This window comes from Lynx rufus, unplaced genomic scaffold (assembly GCF_022079265.1).
Source record: "Lynx rufus isolate CCGP_SWC_20201006 ecotype Redwood Valley unplaced genomic scaffold, mLynRuf1.p SCAF_9, whole genome shotgun sequence".
In the NCBI taxonomy this organism is placed as follows: domain Eukaryota; kingdom Metazoa; phylum Chordata; class Mammalia; order Carnivora; family Felidae; genus Lynx; species Lynx rufus.
Genome location: NW_025814897.1, coordinates 70138046 through 70156182, shown reverse-complemented (window position 1 = coordinate 70156182; position 18137 = coordinate 70138046). Strand labels below are relative to the sequence as shown.

General features: G+C 36.2%; 1 protein-coding gene across 2 annotated transcripts in view; it reads right to left on the bottom strand.

The window, feature by feature from the left end:
- Positions 1-18137, bottom strand: part of FAR1 (fatty acyl-CoA reductase 1) — an 80817-nt gene that overhangs the window by 10203 nt on the left and 52477 nt on the right. For both annotated transcript variants that reach the window (XM_047070402.1, XM_047070401.1), the window contains 7 exons: positions 16893-17072; positions 14526-14703; positions 13453-13497; positions 13221-13339; positions 12281-12348; positions 10621-10792; positions 2586-2715 (listed from right to left, as the gene is read on the bottom strand). In XM_047070402.1, coding sequence (XP_046926358.1) covers positions 2586-2715; positions 10621-10792; positions 12281-12348; positions 13221-13339; positions 13453-13497; positions 14526-14703; positions 16893-17072 — 892 coding nt within the window. The remainder of the gene's footprint in view (positions 1-2585; positions 2716-10620; positions 10793-12280; positions 12349-13220; positions 13340-13452; positions 13498-14525; positions 14704-16892; positions 17073-18137) is intronic.

The window sequence follows — 18137 nt, the reverse complement described above, 5'->3', positions numbered from 1 at the left end:
AGCCCGACGTGGGGCCTGAACTCATGAGATGAGAGATCATGACCTGAGCTAAAGTCACTTAACCGACTAAGCCAGCCAGACGCCCCAAAGTACTAAAATTTTTAAAGAAAGACGTGGAAAGAGAAAGGAAACTGCCCCTGGGAAGATGAAAAAGAAATCTCCTTTGAGAAACTAGAAGCATGAACCAGCCTATTTAAGGCCCACATTCACTTGAGTTAGGCTAAAAACTTAATCAGATATCTTAAAGTGGTCCTGGCCTGTTAATGCCACCTGGCTAGTTAATGCTAATAATCACTCACTGGGCTACTGGCAGAAGCAAAGGCGAATCCTTATTGGAAAAGTGCAATTTCAAGATATGCTTCAAAAAATTTCCACAGAAATCCTCAAGGAATATGAATATACAGTCAAACAATAAGAAAAAAAACAAGGTGCCATGAGTGAGACCCAGCATAAACAGACGATCAGGTGTCACCACTGCACAGCCTTTAGAAGTTTAAATTATCAGACACAGAATTTAAAACAATTATGTTTACCATGTTTCAAGAAATGTCTGTAAGAGGGGTGTCTGGGTGGCGCAGTCAGTTGAGTGTCCGACTCTTGATTTTGGCTCAGGTCATGATTCCAGGGTTGTGGGATCAAGCCCTGCATCAGGCTCTGTACTGAGTGTGGAGCCTGCTTAGGATTTTCTCTCTCTCTCTCTCTCTCTCTCTCTCTCTCTCTCTCTCTCTGGCACCTAGGTTGCTCAGTTGGTAAAGCATCCAACTTCAGCTCTGGTCATGATCTCATGGTTCACGAATTTGAGCCCTACATCAGGCTTTCTGCTGTCAGCACAGAGCCCACTTCAGATCTGCTGTCTGTCCCCCTCTTTCTACCCCTCCCCAGCTTACATGAGCTCTCCCTCTAAAATAAACATTTTTTAAAATTTAAAAAAAAAAAGATTCTGCCCCTCTCCCCCGCTTGCTCTAAAATAAAAATCAAAAATAAAAAAGAGAAAGGAACATCTGTAAGATCTGAAAAACAAATTGAATTTCTAAACATGAAAATAACTGAACCCCCTTATTCAACTGGGTGGCGCAGACAGGGCTGAAAGACTGCCACAGACCTTTTATTAACCATTAGCTTTCCAGCCAGAAACAAAGAGATAAAATATGAGATAAAACTTAAAAGAGGAAAGAATGATGTAAAATATATTAAAATTTCACAAGAAGAGAATGGTGAAGAGGTATATATATATATATATATATATATATATATATATATCTTAAGTTTATTTATTTTTGAGAGAGAGAGAGAGAAAGAGATTGTGCATGCATGAGCAGGCGAGGAACAGAGAGAGAAGGAGAGAACCCAAGCGGACTCTTCTCTGACAGCGCAGAACTCGATGCGGGGCTCGAACTCAGGAACCGTGAGTTGATCACCTGAGCTGAAATCAAGAGTTGGATGTTTAACTGGCTGAGCTACCCAGGCACCCCAAAGAGGCCATATTTGAAGAAACAATAGCTAAGTATTGTCCTGAACTGCTAACACACTTCACACTTCAGATCCGGGAAGCCCACTTGTGAAACAGGACACATTTTGAAAAATTATACCTAGACACATCCACAGTGAAACTGCAGGACACCAAAGAAAAACTCTGAAAAACAGACAGGAATAAGAGAGCACCTGTAATGCAGCAGCAAATTAGACTGATTTTTCAACAGCAACAACATAAGTGAAATATTAAAGGAACATAAAAAAGAAAGTTATCCTTCACGTACTGAAATCATGTTACAGAAACAGTGAAATAAAGACATGCCAGGCAATCACAAACTGAGAGCTCACTACTAACAGACCGCCTACTAAATCATATTCTGGGATTCTGGATACATTTCAAACTGAAAGAAAAGGGTCCTAAAGAGAAGATGGAATAGCAAAGCTACTGGTAAATATTTAGTTAAATCTAAATACAACTAAACAAAGTCATATCTAATTACAGGGTTTCAATAGAGAACTAAAGTAATGTATGACTATGTAAATTAGTGGGGTGGTAATCACAGTGTAAACATTTTAAGGTCCTAAATATCATTAAAAAGAGGCTATAGAAATTGCTTAATTTAGACTTTGTTAGATATGTATGTTAAAATACCTAAGGTAACCTCAAAAAGAACGCACACAAAGAGTTTAAGTTTCAAACAAACAGAGGGCGAAATGTAGAATGATAAGAAATTAAAGAATATATGAGGTAAAACAATTTCAGAAGGAAGGTTTTTTTCTCAAAATTCAAAGAAAACAAACTGAAGGAAAAATGCATAAAGAATTCTAGTTTCTCTTTGAATCTCACTAAAGGGAAAAAAAGAACCAACATTTCAATCATACTTTGAAAACATCTCTGCCACTCTCAAGTACTTATGTTATAAATTCTAAGATGAAGCAATTTTATTTTACCACCAACAATTATGATTGAAGCTTTAATGAAACACATATAAATAGGTCAAATGTCTTTCTTTTTGCATTAATGACTGGAAAATATCCAATTATTTCTCAGGTTGCTAATGGCTGTCCAATTAATACGCTATGTTTTCTAAAATAAAACAGAAAATACTTGCCTTTTTATCTTCAGGGTTTAGTTGATTCATCAACATATTGACATTGTCAGTATTCCAAACCCAAGAATTACTTGTGAAATATTCAAGAAACACCATAGCTTTGTGAAGACGAGTTATTGTTTTCATCATCCTGTATTATGAGAAAAATTGACAGATTCATAATTCGCATAGATTAGGAAAAATCTCATCACCACCCAAGGTGCAGTTTCTATATTGAGATGGTAGCAATAAAATTATAATTCTGTAATTCATTCAGTAAGTGACCAAACCACCAGAGAATATTTCTGCATCTTGGAAGAACATTTTATAAATCCAAAATGAAAAAAAAATTTTAAGCAGCAGCAAATGAATTTAATACTGCCTAAACAGAGTTCTATTGATATATAAAATTTTCATAGGAAATACAATACTTTAAGGTCAAATTTTCTTCTATAATCCTAAGCAAATAAATGGATTCAATTAGTATTCCCTTGTTCTTTGTTCCTTAAATCACATTTTAGTTTGACTAGAATTACTAAGATTTCCTGTGAATTTATAACATAAGGAGTTATACTGTGATCTCCACTCTTCAGCATCATGGAGGCAAAGTATACAGAAATATTCGTTTGCCATTTAATCATCTCTCTCTACATACATTTTTAGAGTAATTTTCTCTTTAACACAGACAGGTATCACTCTTGATTGTCTGAATGTGCTGTGAAATCAATGACTGATGCTGAAAACTTTCTGAAATAGATATTCAAGATATTCACTTACCTCCCCAAATCCCCCATTATTCATCCCTACAGAAATATTTTTGTTTGATATTTCTTGCTTGTTCCTTTTTAAAAAGGATGAGGGACCTTAATCTTTAAATCTGTCATTTTATAGATCGTGGCTCACTGTAAGTCATTGATATCACAACACTAACCAGAGCAGTAACATCTATACAGTAATAATTACCCATGGTAAGTAGGAAAAGGGAAGAAAGAACTTTTTGAAACAAAACACACACCAAAAATTCCTGACCTCTGATAAACAGAAAAATAATTTGTGGAAAAATAAAAGAATTGTTTATATTCCCACAATAAGGATTAGCATTTACATAGTTTAGAAAGTCCCAAAATTAGGGGTCTTAGAAATGGAGAAAGTGGGAGAAAATTAAGACCACCAGAAATGGGGGGAAAGTCAAAACAGCAACATTAGCTAAGCAATTCTGATGACATATTCAATACATTTAGAAAGAAACCCTGAATCCAGAATACTAAGAGAAATTGAGACAACATGGACTATGCAGAGAAAAACTGGTTCATGCAAGAAAAGAATTCCAAAATAAAACCTCCATCAAACACAAAAAGAATTATTGGGCATTGAAGGTTGTATTTGGACAGGGATAGCTCAGACAGATAGAAAGCACATGGCGGGGGAAAAAACAAGACATGCTGCTTTTAGAAAAGATTAGACCTTTTCTTTTTTCCCTAAAAAACAAAACAAAACAAAAAGATGTAACAGATCTGTAATTAAATCAATATCTACCATTACAACCAGTGTAGTATACTTGAATAACACACATACACATATTTACTTAACATCATTTTCCAACATACATCTTATTAACAAGTTTCTCTTCCTAATTTCTCTGTCACTGACAATTCTCACCTAGTCTTATCTTCAGTTTCACTCAAGTGACAAATTACCCTGCAACCATTCAGCCATTCAAAACATAATTATGATAAAAAATTGGGAGAGGGAGAAGGAAATCTGAAAGGCCATATATGTGTAAAGTTCACAGAATATTTATCAAGCAATAAAAGTACTGGATTGAATACTATGAGGATAAAAAGAAACTTGAAACCTTGCATAGTCACTCTTTGGTTAAAATGCCCTGTGAGCAGATAGATGCCTGGGACTACATCACCATGTATGTTCTGAGTATGTATTCTTTATTATGGCAACCTGCAAAAAATAGTCACAATCCTTTAGGGTAGGGCTAGCTCTTCATGGTCATCTAGTCCAGGATTTCTCAACTTCACCATTACACACATCGTGGGCCAAATAATTCTTTGTGGGGGGCTGTCCTGTTCAGCATCTAATGGCCTCTACCCATTAGATACCAGTAGCATCCCTCCCCTAGGTATAGTAACAAAAAACGTCTCCAAATATTTTCAAATGTTCCTTGATGGAGATACTGCCCTCTATTAAGAATCACAAAGAGGGGCGCCTGGGTGGCGCAGTCGGTTAAGCGTCCGACTTCAGCCAGGTCACGATCTCGCGGTCCGGGAGTTCGAGCCCCGCGTCAGGCTCTGGGCTGATGGCTCAGAGCCTGGAGCCTGTTTCTGATTCTGTGTCTCCCTCTCTCTCTGCCCCTCCCCCGTTCATGCTCTGTCTCTCTCTGTCCCAAAAATAAATAAACGTTGAAAAAAAATTAAAAAAAAAAAAAAAAGAATCACAAAGATGTGGGGCACCTGGGTACCTCAGTCGGTTGAGCATCCGACTTCGGCTCAGGTCATGATCTCATGGTTCACGAGTTTGAGCCCCGCATCAGGCTCTGTGCTAACAGCTCTGAGCCTGGAGCCTGCTTCAGATTCTGTGTCTGCCTCTCTCTCTGCCCCTCCCCACTCATGCTCTGTCTGTCTCTCTCTCTCTCTCTCTCTCTCAAAAATAAATAAACATTAAAAAAATTAAAAAAAGAATCACAAAGATGAAAAATATCAGACTCAATAAAGTTAAGCTAGAGAGAGTTAAGATTAATAACCAAAAAAATAAGGCTATGGAACCATTTCTTTAATATCATTTCTAAGAGTGATGAAATATCTACTGCATTTCAAGAGCTACAGTGAATAATTTATACTGCTTCTATTTGCAATAATGGCATGCATCCTACTCCCCAATGACTATTAACCAGGAAGCCTTAAGATGCATGTTTGATTTGTACTTTTTGTAATTATGTTAAAATATATATGTAAGTTAGATTTTTATCTAGCTGACATGCAGAATAATGTAAACAAGTAGACACCACGAATGACATGATTAACATTACTGTAATAAAGAAGGAGGCACTATTATTAAGGCCCCAATATAAGATATAAAGCCCACTACCTTGCTCAGTAAATATCTGAACAAATTACATAATATGAATTATAAGACTTTGTACTTAACATTTATAAAATTGCCTAAATAAAAAACCTTTCTGGCTCTTGTTACTTTTAGACTATAAGCTGCTAGAGGTCAAGGATCATTCCTGCTTTGATACTTAGTCTTGCACGGGACAAACCTCAGTTAAGAAGATTCTTCACTTGATGTTTTCTATTTGGAGCAGACTTTAACTTCCAAAGGTGATTATATTACCTCCTATCCTACACGCTCACCTACAGTATCACCTTGACTATCGCTCCATCAAGAGGTAAACGTAACATATAACCAACAGAGTGAGGTAGGAATGACACTATGTAACCTCCAAGGGTAGGTAAGAAAAAGTTAGAGAGCTTTCTGCCTTGTTCGCTGGAATACTCACGCTTGAGGACCTCAGTTGCCATATATACCATTCAACTCCCTCTAAGGGTGCTGTGTTGTAGGAAGTCCAAATTAGTGCATATGGAAAGACCGCACAGAAAGGCTCTGAAACCACATGATGTGAGAAAGATGCCCAGCCACTCTAGCTGCTCTGAACAATCCCTTTTCTTTACTACTCCCACAGTGTACCTGAGCCAGACTCTATCTCTTGAAAGACCCTGAGCTAGAACCACCTACTAAAGCCTTCTAGAATTTCTGACCCACAGAAATCATGAGATAAATAAAATGATTGTTGTTTTAGGACACTAAGTCTGATGTCAATTATACTTCAGATGGAAAAAAAAAAAAAGATTCGAAGTTTGAGGTGATTTGTCATGCAGCACAGGTAACAGAATAGATATGAGTACCAGGAAAGTATCAATACAATCAGTACTGGGAATGAGGGGCTACTATAATAAACATCTAAAACATGTAGTATTGGCTTTAGGATCAAGTCGTAACAGAATCCGAAGACCCTTGAGGAGACCACTAATGAAACCTGGAAGGACGAAGAAAAGAATGTTGGTGGGAACTTCAAAGAACTTAAAGGAAGATGCTGGTGAGGGCTTAAAGGAAAGTGAGGAAAATATTGCTGGAAGTTAGAAGAACGAAAGTGTCACTTGTGGTAACATGAAAAATAAAAACCGTACCTAATAAACTTGATCTAGCCGAGAAGGTTTCCTCAAAAAGAACAAAGATGATCATTTAAAAAAATGAACTGAGTAGAATCTGGGAAGGAATGTAAAATGTCAGCCAGGAATCAGTTAAGAAAGAGCTTCCAAGGGGTGCCTGGGTAGGTCAGTCAGTTAAGCCTCCGACTCTTGATTTCGGCTCAGGTCACGATTTCACTGTTTATGAGTTTGAGCCCTGCATCAGGCCCTGCACTGTCAGTGCAGAGCGTGCTTGGGATTCTCTCTCTGCCCCTCCCCTGCTTGCACTCACTCTCAAAAAAAAGAAAAAGAAAAAGGCTTCTGAGCATAGATCAAATCCAGAAAGTAGATGTAAGACTCTTTAAGATCTCAGAAAGATCTAAAATAGTACCTCACAGAACCTTTCAGATAAACAAAAACTCACTCCAAATCTTAAAGACATGTCTCATAGAAACTCTACTGTTGAGGAGGCAGAATCTAAGAGTATTGTTCCATAGCAACCTCATAAGGAACTCAAGATAGAAAAAGGCATGCCCTAAAGAGTTCTGTGGGTATGGCTTTGATGTAATGGAGTAGATTGCTTTAAAATTAGATATACAGGAAATGTGTACAGTTTGAAAAAGAATCCTATCAGTTTACACTTAAAGGGACAGAGACCATACTAAGTGAATAGAGGCCTCTGGATCAAGACTCAGCAAACCAGAGCTTAGGGGCCAAAGCCATCTGTTTTTATAAATAAAGTTTTATTGGAATATAGTCATGCTTATTCATTTACATATTGTTTATGGCTGCAGAGTTGAGTAGTTGCAAGCTGGAAGCTACATTTAACAGCAGAAGCGAGTAACAGCAACAGAAACTACATGGCCCTTTACAGAAAAAGTTTGCTGATCCCAGCCCTAGGGACTCACAACCTTTTATGGGCAAGGAAGTAGGGTAAGAAGATGATTCAGTTGCAAACACAGGCCTTTTTTTTTTTTTTTTAATGAAAAAAGAAGGATGACTCAGAGGGCAGAGCCAAGAGCCTCATAGAACAACCAGAGAGTAGGACTGAACCCTAATTAAAAACCATCAAACATGCCTAGCTGGAATTCAAAACTGTTACAGACCAGTGATTGCGCAAAATCGTCCAGTCATTTTCCTATGCTTATCCACGTTGGGTGTGCAGGCAGCAGGTAACTTATCACTTTCATTCATAGGTTTTCAGACCAACACTTGAGGGACTATACCTGCAAAACCACTCCTAAACAGCCTCATCTGCCACTGTGCCAGATTCAGCGGACCCAACAGTGGCTTCAAGCTGATGCGAGGAAGGTCTTGGTAGGGGGGAAGAAATAAGCGTATCCTCCACAAGGGAGGAATATGAACTGTCGTGGCCAGGAGGCTGACCACAGCCAATTGCACTTTCCAAAATGGCTTCAACAATACCTTTCAACTCACTTGCTCAATTTTACATGATCTTGAACATTCTCTACATTCCCTTTCCTTGACTCTCAGAGGACATGTGACTGGCTTGTGACTGAAAGAATAAGTTGGTAGGTAGTAGTGCTGTATCATTTCCGTAGGTAGGTCAGAAGCACACGGCTCCGCCAGCCTGCTGAAATGCTTCTCCTTGAAGCCTTCGGTCACCAGATAAGCAGTTCATTTCCCCTAAGGCTACCACCAGTCCTTGAAAAGACACTATAGGAAGAGATCCTGCCGCCACTTTACGAAGAGACAGTGATACAAGGTGCTCCGCTGCCCGCCCCCTTTCAGCCCCATCTGAATCTGACAATCCTGTGAAAGTCTCCCAAGCCAAAACTGTCCTGCGGATTCCCTCCTGAATTCCTGATCCTGAGAGAAACAATGGACTGAAAGAAATGATAAAATAACTTCTGCTGTTCTGGGGCGCCTGGGTGGCCCAGTCGGTTGAGTGTCCGACTTCGGCTCAGGTCATGATCTTGCAGACCGTGAGTTCGAGCCCCGTGTGGGGCTCTGTGCTGACAGCTGAGCCTGGAGCCTGTTTCAGATTCTGTGTCTCCCTCTCTCTCGGACCCTCCCCCATTCATACTCTGTCTCTCTGTCTCAAAAATAAACGTCAAAAAAAAAATTTAAAAATAAAAAATAACTTCGGTTCTGAGCCACTAAGTTTGAGATGATTTGTTATGTAGCAACACCTACTATAAATGATTTAATAAATTTTGGCTATTCATTCATTTTTCAAGTTTACTAAGCCCCTTTTACTGTATCAGGCAGGCTTTGTTTTTACCCTGTTTTACTTTTGTAGATGTAGTTTTGACTTTTCTGCTCTAACGTGCAATAACCTTATTAATATCAAGCAAGCATGCAATGCCATCTCTCATAAATTTTACATTTGCTTTTTAGCCAGGAAAGAATGATGCCAATCACAAATACTGCATTTCGCAGATCATTCTAGAAAAACGTGAAAATAATTTTGATACACTTTGGATCTTTTTTCCATGAAGTATTTCTTTATCTAGTCTAAAGTTGTTCAACACCTCTCACATATTTCAATACTTAACATACTGGGTTAGGAATGTAACGGACAACTGAATCCACAGAAAAGCCCTACAAGTAACTCAGATCCTGATACACTATAACTGGCAGATACCTCACTTTCATTTTTTGACAGTTGATGGAAGATCTGGAATCAGCATCTTCTTTATAGATAAATACTCAAATCCTGAACTCTCCAATCAAAGTCTCCACTGTAATGCCAATGTAGTTTAAAAAAAAAAATATATTTGTGGTACATTTCACTATAATTCTGGTAAAGACAGTGGGAGGGGAGGACTTTAAGTCTGTGGGGTTTCAATAAGAAAGAAAAGAAGAAAGAAAGGCTATATAACAACCATAAGAACAAAGAAAGTTTTTCATTTGTTAAATTTTGTTTTAAACTATGACATTCTCAACCTGGAAAATTAGTCAAAAACTGTAATTACCATATTATAAGCTGAATGGGCAGCTGAGATATTTGGAGCAATTAAATTTTTAGAAGCATTCTACGTTTTTTTCATATAAAACTCCACAATCCACTCAGTAAAATATTTCACCCTTAATCCCCTATAGACTCACCTCTAAGTTTTTAAGGGGGAGAGACGGGCTCAATTTCAGCTTATAATAACAATGACAACCTTGATGCTGGACATTTCCTCTATTATGGGATTTTGGAGGATCAATGGCCCAATAAAATGAGATCCACAGTCTCCCCAAATATCCTCAATTTCTAAGAAATGTCCTAGCGTCCTGATTGTGATTGTGATTATTCAGGTTAGTAATTCTAAAGGTAAAGCTCATGCTAGCAGACTTTTCGTCTCTCCAGCAAGCTTCCACCACCTTACCAATACATAGGTGTATTTACTGCTATTCCTCTTACCACGGTTTCTGACCTGTCAACCTGAGTGCAAGATCGAGCAATAATGCAGGTACTGTATGTCTGACACCCTTCCAATAATGAAGCAATAACTTGTTGGAACACAACTTAACATTGGGGTGCCTGTATACTTGGTTTAAAGGATTCATCTTGAAGAAATGATTTAGATAATATCCTGTAGGAAAAATAAGCGTCAGAGCATTTTGAATGTTATTTGCTATTCAGAAAAAAAGACCTAAAGTTAGACCTAAAATTCAGCACACGACAATAATTTATTATCCAAACTTTAGAATAAATTAGAGTGACAACACTACCTTCGCTTTTCTGACAAAGTCTTAAATTCAAGAGTCTTCTCATTCACAAAAGGCCATTAAGCCTTATCATAAGCATAAACAAATACAGAGTTAATTCATATGCATTTTAGTGTAAGCATGGGTTGTTTAACAGTCAGAGGAACAGATAAGACAGAGCCAGTCACCATTACCTTGGGCTTCTTCCAGTCATCCTGAGGTAGATATCATACAGGAATGCTGGGGCCTTATGGCTTACAGCAATCCAGTAATGATATAAAAGGTGATTGGAGGTTAGATTTACATTGGGCCGTCTGAAGGCCTGTTCGAGAGGATTCCTCTTGAAAGTGGAAATTACATGGTATTCTGAGGAAGAAAAGTTGTGTAACAGCTTTGATAATAACCATGTAATGAAGTTTTGAAAAACAAAAATCATGTTTTTACAAAGCAAAATATTTTACCAAAGATGTCAGAGTTCGCTCAATTAAAAAACAAACTTTTCTACTCTCGATAATAACTAAGAGAATATGGGTATCAGACTGCTGAGCTCGGGTGGTTTTAGGACTGCCGCTATTTATGAATTTTAATTAGATGAATGAATTTTTGCTAAAATTCACTCTTAAAAATCCTTTTAATGTTTTACCTATGTCAGTTTACAATGTCACTTTCTATATTTCACCTCTCACGATAGCTTCTTTCTTTCTGTTCCTCTTTCCAGATTCTTATTACTGTACTTACTTAAAAAAGAAAAGGAAAATCATCATCCTTTGCTTATGAATAATTAAGTTGTTCAAATTAACATACATCAACAAGCTTAAAACAACCCAAAATTAACTTCTGCTGTAATTTATTTAGTTAATACATTATCAACACAATCAAATCTATGATCTATGTTAATACTTTAATAGAAGTGTATATTGAGATATCCACTTAAAAATAACGTTCAACTTGATTTTTACTAAACTTTTACAACACAATGAGAGATTACCAAAAAACCTAACTCATTTCAGTGTTTTAAAATTCTTAAAAGAATATTATTTAAATAATTATCCAAAAATTAAAATCGCCCTAGATTTTTATTTTTTTCCTCATATGCCCTAATGGTCAATCTTTACATTGAAATAAAAATGCCACGGAAAAACCCTAGGACAAATGACATAAAGACTTACTTTAAAATCAAAATTGTTCTGCAAGGGTAACAAAAATCGTTCAATGAGAGGTAAAATAAGACCTATTACTAAATCAATGCCAAAAATATATTTTACTTTAAATTTGAAAACATAAACAACTAAAACATTATTCAATTTCAATAGGCTTTAAGTTATATTATTCCTAATTTAGAACAAGCAACACAGCATACATACTCCGTGGATTTGTGAATTTAAACAGATTAATAAATGTCATAGAAAATATTCTGACAAAACGTATCCTTCTTGCTAACTCCTTAATTCATTACTCTTGGGGCAGCCAGCTAGCTCCTGTGATATAACAACTCTTGTAGTTGGAAGGGATATTGCCTTTGGATCAACAACATCAGGACTGAGAGCACCCACAAGGGAGGAAAAGAAGCCCTGTTTCATTGCCACGGGCATCTGTGAGGGTTGCCACAGACAGCAGCAGAAAAACAGACAAGGGTGGGCCAAGGAGGGAATATACTGCAGGATATTTTTTAATTTGTGAAGTATTGCTAAGGATCACAGAGCAGTACTGGCTAATGTGGCAACTAAAATAAGAATAAATTGGTAACTCAGTGGCTTTAATGCCTCATGGGTGTATTCTAACATAACAACTCAGTGAACATTTGAAGTTCTTTAAGATTTATTCTAACATTCAAAAACACAGGTAAAATCATACCAACTTCACCCCAGTGGAAAGGATTAGTGCTGCCTGTTGTGCAGTTATACACCATGATGTTTCTTGGTCTGCAAAGACAAAGATCAAAGCAATGAAACATAAAAAGAGGCTGGACTTATCCAATCTAAATCTTACACAATATTCAAGTAGGAAGAAATAAGGATGCTGGGTACCTTTTCTACATTGATTATTTTAAAAATTAACCTTAAAGGATTAATTTTTGTGTCTGAAGGACTATATAAAACTACCCTTTTTTCCCTCCCCTACCAAAAAAAGTTATTAAAAAAAATTGTTTTTCTTTTCATGTTTTTCTTGCTTATACTAGCAGGACTATCTGTTTTTAAATGTAACAAAAACGACAAACAACTACAGCTCGTCCTATCTCAGAGGCTCTAGTTTAAAAAACTTACGGGCTGAGTTCTCTTTTACTAGAAACAATATACACATATAATTGTATCTCTCCTTTTCTGGGATATAAAATACAGACTTAAAAAAAATAAGGCAGTTTATTGATTAGGGAAAAAATATATTAAGAGTTACCTGTAAATGCTACTACTCCCTTTTAAAAAGAGGCCTGAGTTGATTCAAGCTGCTCTAGTGTGCCATCTCCGAGAGTTTCAGATTTTTTATACATTGAGTTTACACCAAGTTTTAGTTTGGATTTAAAAAGCAACAGGGGGTGGTAGGGTTTGGGGGTTTTCTCATTTTTAATCCCGAATGAACTTGTCCCATCCTGTAGGTAGTATATGAAAATTAACATTAATTCTTAATTATAGCTAATGGAACTACTTGCTATATTACCCGTGATTAAACCAGTTCTTGCAATTGGAAGTGTAAATACCTATACATATCAGTAAGGATTAATTAACATTAGTCATTAGCTCCGTTTTCCCTGTGCAGTTACTACATATTTAACAAGTGACATTGTCACCTCATATACCTATTAACTCCGGAATACCAGGCTGCCGCAAGACTCGTGTTGACAACTACATCTACAGGAACAAGATCTGCAAGGGCATTGTTGGAGGCACGCATTGTTCGAAGAATTCCTTTCCCTGCCTTTGTTGAAATTAAAAAAACACCTTAAGATATATAAGCCAGAATGCATATATAAGACATACAGAAAACAGAAAAATATGTAGAATATTAAATCAATCAAAAGATTTACTTACCGCAATAAAGAGACCACTTGGTCCATTAAAGTTATCAATCCATCCCTAATACAAAAGTTAAAAACAGAGTGAGCTTAGAAATATTATAAAACTAGAGATTATTTGAAATCTACAACCCCATATGTATACTTAGCAGTTTTCTTCTAAAAACTAAAAGACTAGGTTCAGGCCAGAATCTCTCTCTCCTTCCTAAACAAAAGCAGTCTGCCCTGAAGTCATTTTCAGAGAGTTACCTTCTCTTCCATTAATTAACTCTCTACAAAGAGAATTTTATAAAAAGGAGTTTATACCTGTCAAACATTTTAGCTAAATTAAACTTGCACAAGTTTGATTCTGTGCTATTTACTGAGGCAGCATTGCGAGATTAGGGGGAAAAGGGAAATCCTCCTCAGGATAAAACAGAGGAAAAGAGAACACTTGTCAAAGCAACAAAAGAGACTATACTTCCTATAATTATAGAGACCCAGATTTTTCCTAAATCAATTCATCTGTTAGTTTATATCATCTTACTCCAGGGATTCATAAATACCGTAATGTCCTGCTTTTCCACAGCAAATTATCATAGAAATGTCTTATACCTTTCTTAGCTTGTGATCTATACAGGGAGAAGCCTACACGTTGGAAGGCTTTCCTCTTTTAGGTACTAAAAAGCAAATGAAATAAAATAAGGTCCTGAATATTTTCAGCTCTATTCCCTTCACCTCCACAAGGGAAACTAATCAGTAAATAATTTTAAAAGCCAACAAATGTTGATATGTCAGAGGCCAGTATCTTGTCAGTCACAAAGAAAACGCGTAAGGCAAGGTATGCTTTGACTCCAGACAATATCACAGCCTTTGATTTAATTTTTAGTTAAGATTTTTAAAATGTTTACCTGCATTTCTATATCCGTGGCATTACATTACAAATAAAAGTACCAAGAGAAGTGTCTCTATGAGAACAATTTTGCCACAGTAAGCCACGCACAGTAAATAACACCTGCTCTTCTATCAAACAACTGCCAACTCTTTTTAAACAGAGACAAAACTTATAATTCTCAATTCCATTATTTACAAAGATTTCTAACAACTTACTGGAAAAGGTTCTTTCCAACTGGCACCAACAATCGATGGCCTTACAATCGCCACATTTAGCTTTGCTCCTTCTTGTTGTACAACATATTCTGCCAATGCTTTCGTGTATATGTATGTATTAGGTCTGTCTCCTATCAATTTTGGTGTGATATCATTTACCAGGCCATCATCCATCCACCTGGTTAACAAGGAAATTGCATGCAAAAATATTTTCAGATGTTTTACTATAAAATCAAAACCACTTAACTTTGCATATTCAAACGTATCTGTTGCTCTGACTCAATTGATTTGACAACTTTTACTAAAAAAAAATAAATGGAAGTTAATCTTACTTTCATTAAACATCAACTACAAGTCCACATCTCCTATATACAATTTCTATATCCAAAAAGGTCTGAAAGCCACGAGTTCTTTCATAAATAATATGGTAGGTAGCAATAACTGATCTCAACTGATCTGTGGCCTTGTAAAAAATACCACTTAGGGTAAATATTCATACACTTCAAATATATTTGATCAGGGGTACTATCCCAGATCTCATTATTTCATATTGCATAATACACAGAGATTATATTTCCTTTCTGAAGTCCAAATAAATTCCAAAATTTAGATTTCATATTAAGAATTATAGACCTGTATATAATGACCAAAACAGCATAATATGTTGCAATAAACAGTTGCAATGAACATACATTTACAATTAATATAAAAGATCTAGTGGTCTAAGTAGTTCATGTAAAGCACTAAAAACTGTTATGTTCTCACCAGCGAGACTAACAAATACTAAAGTAAATGATCAAAATAAACTGAACCATGCTATAAAAATTCAACTAGCAACCTACTATGAAGTCACAAAATTCCTCCAATTCTCTCAATATCTCTGAAGAAAAGGTCCACTCTGATCCTATATAAAAGGAGGGTGATACACTAGGTGAGATCCATGGTCTTTCCAATTCTCCATTTCCAATTCCATTATGTATGTACCTGTCTGCAAATACTCTTCCTTACTGTTTATAATGTTACACAGACTTGTACACTTAGTGTATTATCACACTCAAAAGATACCCTACTAACTGATGAGGAAGCACAAAACAGAAATTATTAAGGTAAGCTTTCTTCTGTATGTGGAAGTACTTTTTGTGTGTGGAAGAAAAAGAACCTAACAAAATTGAAGGGAGGTTGCTACTCAACTTAGGAACAATTCCACAGTGGAGAGGAGCCTTGAAAAATGGAACAGTTGCTACATTACAACAACAACAATAACAACAACAAACTGGCTACACCAAGGAGACATTAGGCAGGAAGACTTATCACTGGGAGTTGAGTTCATAAAGCCAATCCATGAGTTACTCTAAAATTATCTGTTAGCTACATTTCTTTGTAAACAAAGAAAGGAGGTGCAGAATTAGAAGGTTACAAGCTTTTTCTCAGAAACTTAGATGTTTGGATACACCAATTGCTAAAAAGAGAAAAAGTAAAAAGCTTCATTAATTTCTACATTCAACTTCTCCCAGAGATATTAAACACTTCTGACTACTGACCTGTTGAGACCATGAGGTAAACATCTGGGACCATCTAAGAAATGGAGTTAGAAAACAGAAACCAGGGAATTACAAGAATGTCTTGGTAAGCTCCCATTCTTATTTTACTTATTTTCTTACAATCTGTTTCCTCACACTGATTAGCAGGAAAGCCTTAAAGAAAAAGACTTATTATGTGGTTATTTTAGGAGAAAACTTGGAAAAGCAATGAATATAGTGCCCTTTGGAAAAAGATAATATGAGAAAGCAGGGGACAATAACTGAAAGTGAATAGGATTTGGGGGACGAAAGAAGGCCTAAGGGAAACAGACAAGAAAAAAAAAGAAGCCCATAGGGCTATTATATGAGGATTAACAATTATGTTTAGATATGATATACACGGGAATTTTCTATAATTCTAGTCCATTAAAGAAGAAAAGACCCTACTTTTTGTTTTTGCTCTGATTCTGTTTGTTTGTTTCACTTTATGAGAAAGCGCAGCCTGAAACAAATGAAATCCTGGCCATGCAGACTTTATCGTGGATGAGCTGTTCAGAGACCTTCCTCCAACCATCACACCTGGTCAAAAGTTCAAGCTCAACACTGACTTCACCATCAGTCATGCAGATATAAATCTATACAATAAGCAGCACAGAGTAGGTATGTAATAATTTGCTGAATAAGAAAGAGATAAATGTACACATACGTGTAGGTGGAGAGAGAGAAGAGAAGTGGAAAGAAAGAGAGAGAAACTGAAATAGACCAAGAGACACATATAAATAGATAAAACTTTGGCTCCAAAGTTTGGGGATCAAAGAAAGTGTGTATAAATTTAAAACAAACATACTCTAAAGAATCAATCAGTTTCTTGGGATCCACAGGAGGTGGATAGACTACTTCATCAATATGCTTTCGATTGCAGTAGGCATATGCTGTTGATACATGCATGAATACTTCCAGATTCTTCATTTGTTGTGCAAGGAGAATAAGCTGACGTGTAGCAATCACATTTAACTGAACAGCATCTCTGTAAAAGAAAAAATGACAATGAAAAATTGGGAAGCTTTCCCAGTGAAAAATTCGAAAGGAATTGATTTCACCTGCTAAAAAAAAATTAATTTCCATTAGGAAGACAGAAATTTTTGTTTCTTTACAACTGATCCCTTAGGTCTGATTTTGTGTATTTTATTTCAATATAAAGAGCATCCATTCTATCCATTGTGTTTAAAAAGAAAGATTTTCTGATTATAAAATAAATCTTTTAGTAGTATTTAAAAAATAAAAGTACAAATTAAAATTTTTAAATAACACAGAAATAAAAACAGAAAACTTCAGTCTTTGGCTTTTATACATAGATTTTGAAGCCACGTTAGACTTCTCTTGCACTTTGATTTTTAGAAGTATACTGTTTCAGGATGTGGAATTACAAAAGAGAAGAAAGCAGAATGGTTAAGTAATTTTAAAATTCTAAGGCAGAGTCAGTCACCAGTAAGGCTAAAACAGTCAAAGAAAACTCAGACACATGAAGTTATATTATAACATATAATCCAGAATACGTTTGTTTCCCTGTGTAGTAATTAATCCAAACACTTTAAAGACTGGCTTATAAAATTCAAAGGGGTAGGGGCGCCTGGGTGGCTCAGTCGGTTAAGCGTCCAACTTCAGCTCAGGTCACGATCTCGCAATCTCACGGTCCGTGAGTTCGAGCCCCGCGACGGGCTCTGGGCTGATGGCTCAGAGCCTGGAGCCTGCTTCTGATTCTGTGTCTCCCTCTCTGTCTGCTCCTCCCCCGTTCATGCTCTGTCTCTCTCTCTGTCTCAAAAATAAATAAACGTTAAAAAAAAAAAAATTAAAAAAAATAAAATAAAATAAAATTCAAAGGGGTATTATAATAAAATAGGTACATTTTGTCACAAGATTCAAAAATGATCCATGTATTATTCTATTCTTGAAATTTATTCAAAGTAAATAATTTCACAAATGCAAAAGTAAATATGTAGAAAGCTAATCAATGAAGCATCATCTAGTAATAGTGAAAGCCTAGAGAGCCCGGATATTCACTATGAATGAAATGAATAAACTTCAACAAAGT